The sequence below is a fragment of the Elephantulus edwardii genome, unplaced genomic scaffold (genome assembly GCF_000299155.1).
Source record: "Elephantulus edwardii isolate Elephantulus edwardi_28Jun2011 unplaced genomic scaffold, EleEdw1.0 scaffold00167, whole genome shotgun sequence".
In the NCBI taxonomy this organism is placed as follows: domain Eukaryota; kingdom Metazoa; phylum Chordata; class Mammalia; order Macroscelidea; family Macroscelididae; genus Elephantulus; species Elephantulus edwardii.
This window is the reverse complement of record NW_006399917.1, coordinates 651,855-662,717: the sequence shown is the minus strand read 5'-3', so window position 1 is coordinate 662,717 and position 10,863 is coordinate 651,855. Positions and strand designations below refer to the sequence as shown.

Genomic DNA, 10,863 nt, shown 5'->3' with positions numbered 1-10,863 from the left:
AAAAAAAAAAAAAAAAGAATTACAAAACAGAAATAAAGACATTGTCCTATTAAAAATAAGATGAAAGTTGATGATCTTCCCTAGAAAGAACTGACTTACAGTAGCTATTTGTGTTCAAGAGCAACAGACATGCTCAAGTTCAATCATGCCAGCAATATTCCTGAGCTCTTATTATACAAAGATCAATGAGGTGCACATTTTCACAGAGCCTACTTTCTAGTGTAGAAGACAGAAAAGAACACAGACTGAAATTTCAGGTAAATGGAGAATGAGCTATTTGAAGAGACTGGAGTCAAAAGGTACGGCCAAGTGCAAAGGTCCTAAGTAAGGCAGGAGAGAGTCAGGCAAGTTCCAGGGCTAAGAACGCCAGTGGGGCTGCAACACAGAAAAAAAACTGATGCGGTCAAGCTTTGTAGTGAATTAAGCAGAATGTTTAAGTGAGAAAAGAGAAGTGTCAATACATGCAGTGCCTGGTAAGCCTTGCTAAAGAGTCTGAATTTTATTCTGAATGCACCAGGCTTTTAAAATAGAGTAATATAACCTGCCCTACATTTCAAACACTATCTACTGCTATAGTAAGGACAATGTACCACAGAAAGCCAAAATGGAATCAGAGACCAGATTACTGCAGGAAGTCAAATGAGGGCCTGTGACAGTCTCTCAAGGTGGTGGCAATAAAAATGGGGGAAACTGGCTAATCTAGAACATATAAACACTATGTACAACAATCTAAAACTCAAATTTATCTGTCAAATTGATCGCAACTCATCAAGACCCTATAAGCCAGAGTACAGAAGAATCTTATTCCGTTTCCTGGCTGTAAATCTTTACAGAAGCAAGCTCCCTTATTGTTTACCCCTGCAGAGGGTTCCAACCTTGATTATTAGTCCACTGCTTACTCCACTCCACCAACAGGATTCTTATAGAAAACTATAATTTGAGGCAAATTAAAAAGAGCTACATCACTTAAGAAGTAGTAAGCATTTGGAATTCATTACTGAAGAGAGAATGAAAATGGACACTTAAAGGTTTAAAGTAGATTCATAGTGGATTATCAGCAGACCTGGTAAACTTCCTATTTACCTATCCTTTGAAGTCAAAGTGAAAGAAGGGCATTATGTTCCACAGCACTGGACTAAACAAGAGCACATACACAACCCAATGGTAATATGTTAATATAGTACCTTCTTGCATAGTAAAATCTTTCAGGACCTGACCAGATGGTGAACATTTCAGATCAATGGGTAGCTCTGATGGAAAATTAACTGCCCTATATCTGAATCAAGCAACTTTTTAAACTTCCATAATGGTAACTCGGGCCAGTTTTTGTGCCTACCCTCCAATTTACCACAGATGCCCACAGTGTCATCACAGAGATTCTGGAGGAAAATCTTTCAAAATCACAATTTTAGTAATTTTGACTTGTGAAACATAAAGTGACTACTATTCTTCACACTGCACATTTGCAGTCAAGTTGGAACTGACTCATAGATGACTTTCCAGTGGGTTTTTAGAGGCTGTAAATCACAAGGGAGGAGACTGTTCATTCTGCCTCAGAGTCACTGATGCATTTGAACTGACAAAGAGGCACTGCATTTGGGGTTTATCAGCCCGACTCACCAGCCACCCGCCACCAGAGCTCCCTATGTAATGAATACTGATTAAAGTTAAGGTCAAGACACAAATAACTGCAAAACTGTTTAATTGCTATTTAAAAAGAAGCACTGTAACAAGATAAAAGCAAGTTGCTGAAAGACATATGGAGTATGCCATTTTAAAAATTAAAAAAAAAACAAACACAAAACCTAGAAGGATGAATCACTGCTAAAATTTTGGTGACCTCCGAGTGAAAAGACCACTTGGTTTGCTTATTTTCTTATTTGTTAACGCTTCTGCCTACGTTTTCTCCAATCATCACCACTTACTTCGTAGAAGCAAAGATACTTAAGGTTAGTAACAAAGCAAAAAGCCTAAGCCGACAAGCGTCAAGAAAATAATGGGAATCTAAAGCAGACTTCCAACAGAAGCATTAAAAAAAAAAAAAACACCCCAAAAAACCTACCTGAGTGGACGGTAAAAAAAGGAGGAAAAATTTGTTTATAACAAATTGTTATACCAAAAGAGGGACCTTCAAGCGAGGAGTCTAAATTCATAAGGGCTCTATTCCTGGCTTTTCTAAGAGGTAACCAATTACCATACATGTCTGTTTAATGCATAAAGATTTCAATTAAGGGGAGGGGGAACCAAGCGGGTAATCCCCCCCCTCCCCAATCCTTCCCAAGCACATTAGGAAGAACAGCAGGTCTGTCTGGTCTCTGTTGTGTCCAAAAGCAAGGCAGGCGGCTGGGTTCACGGCAGGTTACACCACGGGAATCTACGTGGCCCGGGAACACGGACTATCTTCCACATCACTGGGCAGTGAGAAAGGCTTCTACGGGTCTCAAGACCGCAACATAGACCAAATTATTGTTCTGACAGCTGCCAGCGGTTTCTGACACAAAAACGCAGAAACTGGAAGGTCTCTCCCACAAACTCACGTATTCTGTGCGTGAAGCTCATCCGACCTTCCTGATGCAAAACCAAGACATTCATTTTTATTAACGCCATAGCCTCGATTTTGCAAAATGAGGCAAATCAAAACATCTGACTTACTCTTTACAGCTAATAAGCACTTCGGCTAAAATCCTAATTCACATGTAAACAGCCACTTTGGAGAACTTTGGCTTTAAACAGCCACATAGGGTTTCAGATATTGCCAGGATCCAGTTTTTTATCTGTTCCAATATGAAAGGGTGCTTGTCAAGCCCGGTTCCAGTTACTGAACGAACAGAAAAAAGGTCTCTTTTACCTTCGCAACACAATAGGGGCTTTAAAATGCTCCTACTTTCGAGATAACAGCTTTCGTGGTTCACAAAAATAAATCACAACAATAAGACGCATCCTAATGCCTTCATTGTACCCAAAAAGGGTGAAGAGCAGGAGGTAATCGTTAACATTGAGGATTTTAAGGCTCGTGGAATTTTTTTTCCCTAGCTATGGTTATTTTTTTACCCCCTGTCATACGTCTCTTTCCAAGTTATCTTGTCCTAAAAATAAAAACCAGTGGTTACGGTCGACTTCCCTAGCAAGCCCCGACTCTGCTTCTTGCAGGAGAAAGACTCAACTGTAGACTCTCAACCTAAGCTCTGAGCCGGGGGCGCAGGCTGGCCAGCAGCGGAGTCTCGGGGTGCACAGCCCGCCGGCCAGTGGACCGCTCAGCCCGAGAAGCAGCCCCGTTCTGCCGCAGCCGTCAGAGCCTGCGAAGCCCCCACGAGAGAGGGGGGGAAAAAATAAGCCGAGGTGAGGAGAAGGTGGGCCGGCGACCGGCAGCTAGAGAGGGGAGACACTCACCCGCCCAGACAACAACCAGCGGGGCGGGGAGGGTGGGGGCCGTGACCACGGCTCGGCAGAAACACCGACTGGAGCCTCGGGAAAGCCACGGCCGCTGCCGCTGCCGCTGCTGTTGGCGGTGCTGGTGCTGCTGCTGCTGCCGCTGTCGCTGCCGCCTCTGCTGCGGCCGCTGCTCGCCGGCGCCGACGTCCTCCCCCACCTCTGTTTTGATTCGATTGACCACGTCACTCTCTGCCACGAGACCCGGATCTGCCGGCTCCCACGGGCGGCGGCGCAACAGATTGTAGCGGCTCGAGACCCCAGCGGCCCCGTTCCGCGCATGCGCGCGCGCCGCGCCTGCCCAGTGCGTCCCGGGAGGCGGGGGAGGCGGAAACCGCTGGGCGCGTTCGCGGCGGCCTCCGGGTGGGAGCGCGCAGCGCGGGGGTTGTAGTTCCGGGTGGGAGGGGTGGGGCGGCGGGCGTCTGCGAGCCGGAGGAGCCGAGGCTCCGCCCTGGGCAGCCCAGCCGCCTGGCCTCTGTTTAGGGTGAGGTGGCCAACCGTGTCCTGTCCTGGGCTGCTCGCTTGGCCTGAGCCCATGGCTGTTCTCCACCGGAAGCTTTAAGACATTGTGGACACAGTATCTTGTCGAGACAGGGCACCCCTGGATGGAGAGCTTGTGTTTTTTAATCAATCAGACCCAGATGAAAATTACATCTGGGATTGAGTCTCAGGTGCGCAAGGATGTCAAATGCGGCATTCATTGACCAACCTTCCGTCCCATTCATGTTTTTACACCCGTGAGATGATAAAACATTTAAGGTCGGGACGAATATTAAAGGGACGACGTCACCAAAGATGTCTGGCGGAGAGTGGGGAATGGGTAGGGAAAGCCGTCCAGACTGTCAGCCCAAACTTTTGTTGCTTTTGCTTTTTTTTTTTTAGGGGATGAAAAAGGATGCTGTTTAAGGGATTAAAAATCTAAAAGTGTTTCCGTGCTAACTCTGAGACCCAGGAAAAATCTTCCAATTTGACCAAAGCTCAGGAGTACCTGGTTTTTCTTAATCCATGCAATCCCTTACTAAAAAATGGGAGTCCCAAATTATTTCAATGCCAAGGTGCTGCTTTGCTGATCCTGCAGGTGAGGTGAGGTGAGAGGAGGTGAAAGTCGCATGGAAGAGAATTGTCTTCCTGGATTTGATGACCTTTTCACCTACTCCACGTCTGCCTCAGCTATTATGTGTAATCATCTCTCAGCAAGCAGAGTCAGCGTCAGCAAATTAGTATAATATGCAGTAACTTTTTAATTAACATGGATATTGAACACAAGTAGAGATTTCTTAAAAAAATAAAGAAGAAAGGTTTCTGGTAAAACCTGAAGAATTTCCTGGTTAATTAACAGATGAGGCAAGTGGGCAGAAAGTTTTCTGACACCTAGTCTGCAATCTTGAAGGACCTTGCAAATCGGAGGACCTCGAGGTGAAAAATCTTCTATGTGCCCATGTATAACCAAAACTCAACTCATGGCAGTTCAGACTCGGTGGTTTGGGCGAATCTTTATGGGAAGAACTGCCCACCTTACTCTCACCCTTCCCCATTGGCTGGGGGCAATCAAATGGTGACCTTTCTTTCAGTAGCCAGTTTTGCACTTGGTACAGAGCTACTTCCCTCATATAACAGTAACTGTCTAAAAATACCCCCTCGCTATCAAGTCCATTTACGCTGTCCCATAGGGTTTCCAAAACTGTGAATCTAAAAGTCATTGGGTTCCCAAGACTGTAACTCTTTGTCTGAAAGTCATCACATGGGTTCATCTTTTGGTTAGCGCCCAGATGTTTTAACCACTGCACAACCTGTGCTCCTTGTTTGAAAAGACAACTGCAATTTACAAAAGCTGATATCTCTAAAATTAGAATTGTATGTGCTGTTAAAGAATTACCAGTACTTGCCTTCTAAAGAGGGGGCTCTCATAGCACAGTGAGCAAAACAATGAGTAACTGCAAGGTCAAAGGCTTGAACCCAACAGCCACTATTTGGGGAAAAGATGTTTGCTTTGCTTCCATAAAAAAAGTACAGCCTTAGAAACTCTATGGTGCAGTTCTTCGTTCTACAGGATCACTATAAGTCAGAATGACTAAATGGTGGTGAGTCTGGTTTTAAGGTGAGCTTTATAAACTAAGTTACAGGAAACTGAAAATATTAAGATGCTCATTAGATAGCCTCAGAGATGACCCTACTGATCCTTACCTGTTCAAGTCCAGGTCTTGTTCACTCTTCTCCCTCTTTGAACCAAATTGTTCTATGTGAGCCATAGAATACAATGGAAGTGAAGTGTGAGACTTCTGAAGCTCAGTCGCAGAGGCAATGTAGTTTTCCACCTTGGTCTCTTCAATTGCTTGTTCTGGAGAAAGAAGCCAGTCTCCAAGACCCCTCCTCCCCCCCCCCCAAGCAGCTCAAGGAAGAGACCAGTCTTCAGGGAAACAATAGTATCTACTAACAGAAAGTATCAATTTGCTAGCCACAGGAGTGAACTACAGTGATTGGAGCTGATCCTGCAGTTCCAGTCAAAAATTTAGCCCTGCCCAGTGCTTGATTATAGCTTGCAAGACTGAAATGAAAAAGACCTAGACAAGGCCCTTCTGAATTTCTGACCCACAGACTCTGCTACTAGACCTTACTTTCTTCCTCCAGTCTTTATACATAACTTTTCAAAACCTTAAACATTGGTAAGCTAAAAAAGCTATGTGTCTATGTATGATTGTTGTTGTTATGTGCTCTCAAGTCACCTGCAACTCATAGAGACCCTATGTATAATAGCTCTGAAGCCTGCTCTATCCTGAGTCAGTCTCACTGACTCCAACACACCTACTCCCATTACCCCAGTTACTGTGACAATCCATCTTATCCAGGGGCTTCATCTGTGCTGTCCTTTCACCCTTCCAAGCATGATGTCCTTCTTAAGGACTAGTCTCTCCTGGCCACATGTCCAAAGTATATGAGATGGAGCTTCAAAATCCTAGTCTCCAAGGAGAAACTTGGTTTCCCCCTCTCTAAGACAGACCTGTTTGTTCTCTTGGTAGTCCATATGAAAAGCTGAAGACTCCTCAGCACTACAATGCGAAAGCATCAGTTCTTCTTCTGTCATCCTTAATCATTATCCAGCTTTCTGATGCATACCATGTAATTGCGAAGACCATGGCCTGAATGTGTGTGATTATATGGAATATGTTTTAGATACCGATACTACTAGTTCCAAGTACTTACAACATAGTGAAAACTGAGTTGATGTTTATTTGAACCACAACTGAAAAATGTCCGGAACAAATGTTGACAAAAAAGTAATACCACGATATATGAAGAACTCCTACAAATTTGTAAAAGAGATATTAAAGCCTTTAATAGATAAATGTTATTAGAAAGGCAGTTCCCTCAAGAAGGACATATCATGCTTGATAAAAGGTCAACAAAAAAATAAGACCTTCAGTGAAATGGATTGGCACAGTGATTGCAAAAATAAGCTCAAGCACAGCAATGATTGTGAGGAGGACAGAAAATTGGGACTGGACTCAGGATATCACTATGAGTGAAACCTGACTGACTGGCTGGCACATACCAGCAACATTTGATAAATGGCCCATAAATATATAGAGTATAATGTTTTTGTTATCTAGTGCTACTTTAACAAAAATACCATGAATAGAAGGCTTTAACAAACAAATTTATTCTCTCACAGTGTAAGAGAATAGAAGTCCAAACACAAAGTGCTCCTATTGTTGTTGTTGTTGTTAGGTGACATCGAGTCGATCACGACCCATAGCGACACTATGAACAAAATATCTGAATCCTGCTCTGTCCTGCACCATCCTCATACTTCCTTACACACAAGAGCCCATTGCAGCAGTCACCATGTCAATCCACCTGGTTAAGAGTCTTCCTCTCCTTCACTGACCCTCCACCCTTCCCATCATCATCATATCCTTCTCCAAGGAATAACCCATATTGTTTTTCCTCATTTCAACTGACTTCCTATCTGGGCTCTACTATAACTATCCTCTTTCTTTAGTGTCATAGGATTTCCAAAGGCCTGTTATTTAGGAAATAGATGGCCCATCCTGCTTCCTAATCTGTCTTAATCAGAAAGCACCACCAAAACCTGTCCACTCTGAGTAACCCTTATGTCATTTGACACACCAGTGGCACAGATTTCAGTATCACAACAACCTCAAGTTCTGTGAGTGCAACAAAATGACAAGTGCTGTACCACTTAGAACAACGTTCTTCGCAAACACATATAACATCAGTTGATTTTTAACGAAATTAGAAACAGCTTACACTTGATTGTTATACTGCTAGCTCTGAGGAAAAGATTTTCTCTTTCTTTCCATTGGGAGGGAGGTCCTTAACTCCTTTTACATGTGTGAGCCCAACATTTTTTACAGTGTATCTTGTCATCAGTCTTCCCCTGGATCTAAGAGGGTCTCAGCATAAGAACCCTGAGACACATTTGTTCTAGATCTTTTTTCATGGTGGTACAGAGATTCCTCCTCTGCTCACTTTTATATTTCAAAAGAAATTGACTCAGGACACAACCTAATCTTACCTAATTTCATCCTGCCTTGTTAACTTAACTGCCTCTAGCATAGAGATCAAAATTTACAACAGATCAGATCACTAAATGGAAGATAATTACATCATACAGAGAAATGTAGGATATATTTCAGATTTGGCTTGAGAACACAGCACTAAAGCAAATATTGCAATAAGCCAAGCCAAATGATTTCATTTTTACCCAATACATATAAAAATTACTTAGTACCAACATGAAAAAAGAGACAGGTATAAATGTGTTTCAGAATTCTTATGTTAAGACCCTCTTAATTTCCTGGAAAAAAATTGATGCCAAGATATGGAAGAGGCAAGTCCTTGGAAAAAGACATCATATTAGGAAGGGTCAGGGTCAGAGAAAGATAGGAATGCCCTCAACAAGCTAGAATGACACAGCAGCTGTGCCTGTGGGCTCAAGTATGACAGATAGTGTGAATGACAAAGGATAGGGCACGGTTCAGCTCTGTTGTTCACAGGGTCACTAGGAGTTGTAATTGACCCTATGGTAACTAATAATAATATTAAAGAAAAATGTTTTCTTCAATCTTAAGAAACGCATTGTTCATTTTCCATCAACCTTATTTCCACTTTTCAGTTTAAGACCATTCCGTGGTGGTACCCACCCACTCAGTGGCCTGAGCAGTGGGGGCTGCAGACCAGTCTTCAGTTGCAGGCTGAGAGCTCCAGTCTTCAGTAGGGAACTGCTGAATCGGTACAGAGGGCCAGTCTGTCACTTCAGGCTGAGTAGCAGTGAATTCAGGAGCAGGACGGTCCGTTCTCCCTGAACCTCCTCCTTGTCACAGCCTTTTCAGCAGCAGCCTGTTCTTCCTTTTCAATCTCTTCCGGATCTCTGTAGAAGTACTGATCGGGCATGACCTCCCACGGGTGCTCCCTGGAGATCGTGCCACGGTCCGCAGGACTTATGGGCCAGCATCCACCACATCAGACCCACAGAGTGAGCTCCCTTGTTGTTGCATGGGATAGCAATGTCTACATAATGCAGAGGAGAATCTGTTACACAGGGCAATGGTGGGCAAGTTAATTAAATAAGATGCTTCTGTCAGAGGCTGGTGGTCAGCCCTGGGATCAGTAACCACCAGAAGACAAGGCTCCCAGAAGGCTGCCTGGAAGGTTCCAGGAGTGAAGCACCCGGCAATAGGAGTGGCCCCAGTAGCAGCAACAAACTTCAAAACAGCTCTCTGGCCTGTATTTCTGGAGGAAATGACACTGACATCAGCTGGATTTTCAATGGCAACAATGGCGCGAGCAGCCAAGAGCAGCTTCTCCCAGGTCCTCTTCAGGTTTATGATGTAGATGCCATCACTTTTCCTTTTGTAGATGTACTGCTCCATTTGGAAGTCAAGGTTGGTGCCGCCCAAATGCGTTCTTGCTGCAAGGAATTTGAGGACATCCTCCTCCTTCATCTGCAGGACATCAAGGGCTCCGGACATTGTGGAAGTTTCCCCTTTAAGTTACGACGGGGAACCAGAACAACGCCATATGGACCCTTGTGTGGGTAGCGCGGAAAGGGTAAAGAAAAAGTTTTAAATAAAACCCAAATTCACCGCTGTCAAGTCAGTTCGAATTGATGTTGTTGTTGATATGTGCCGTCATATGTGACCCATAGTGATCCTATGTACATGAGCTCTGAAACCTGCCCTGTCCTGAACCAGTATCACTAATTCTGACACACCTACTCCCATTGCCCAAGTCACTGTATCAATCCATCTCATCTGGAGTATTCCTCTCCTAGGCTGTCCCTCCACCCTTCCAAGCATAATGTCCTTCTCCAAGGACCAGTCCCTCCTGGCCACGTGCCCAGAGTATATAAGATGGAGCTTCAAAGTCCTAGCCTCGTAAAAAAAAAAAGTACAGATGAGAAAAAAAAAAAAATCCTAGCCTCCAAGGAGAAACTTAGTTTCACTTTCTCCAAGACAGACCTATTTGTTTTTTTTTGGCAGGGACAGCAGCAGGAGAGGAAGGCCCCCTATGAGATGGATTGATTCAGTGACTGGGATAATTGGGATGGGAGTGTCAGAGACAGTGCGATTGGCACAGGACAGAGCGGAGTTTAGGACTGTTGTACATAGGGTCGCTATGAGTCGCAGGCGACTCGACGGCACATAACAACAACATATTCTAGACTCTTCCTCAGCATCACAATTCGGAAGCATCTATTCTTTTTCTGTCATCCTTAGTCATTGTCCAACTCTCCGAAGCATAACAAGTAATTAAATTACAAAGACTATGACCTGGATTAGGTGCAACTTTAGTCTATAGACTGATATCCAATTTATAGCAACCCTCAAATGGTTTCTGAGCCTATTACAATCAGAAGAGACTGACCATCTTTCTTCTGTGGAGTCCTTAGTAGATTCTGAACCACTGGAGATGTACAGCCTTTGGCTTATTGGCACAAATAAGGACCATGTCACCAAGAGTGTTTAATATTAATTCTGCTAACACTGCAGGTAGAATGTAAAATTTTAAGAAAGCGATAAAATTAAAACTTAATAGAATTCTCTTGCTTGTTCATTATTGTTCTAATTAGTACAACTCTTGTCTGTCAGTTTGCTGTCCTAAGGGGTGGTTGTGACTGTGAAAGCTTTGTCACCGATGTGTCAAATTCCAGAGGGACCAGCCCTGGTGCACAGGTTTTAGTGGAGCTCCCAGATTAAGACAGACTAGGAAGCAGGATTGGTTGTCCACTTCTGAAATAGTAGGCCTCTGAAAACCCTATGAACGAAAAAGGAAAACAGATAGATACCGTATTAGAGGTAGAACCCAGATTAGAAGTGAATCAAAATGAGGAGAAACATCTGCAAATACACTTCAAGACCTTAACCAGGTGGACTGACACAGTGACTGCAGCAATGGATGTGAGTGTGTCAG

At 43.8% G+C, this 10,863-nt stretch overlaps 1 protein-coding gene and 1 pseudogene across 1 annotated transcript in view; one reads left to right on the top strand and one right to left on the bottom strand.

Annotated features, from left to right (window-relative positions):
- The window catches only part of LOC102849139 (polypyrimidine tract-binding protein 1-like), a 37,489-nt gene extending 34,994 nt beyond the window's left edge, over positions 1-2,495 (top strand). The window contains exon 2 of the mRNA XM_006895419.1: positions 2,283-2,495. Coding sequence (XP_006895481.1) covers positions 2,283-2,495 — 213 coding nt within the window. The remainder of the gene's footprint in view (positions 1-2,282) is intronic.
- Positions 2,496-8,567: 6,072 nt separating this feature from the next.
- On the bottom strand, positions 8,568-9,422 carry LOC102870050 (annotated as a pseudogene).
- Between the last annotated feature and the right edge of the window lie 1,441 nt (positions 9,423-10,863).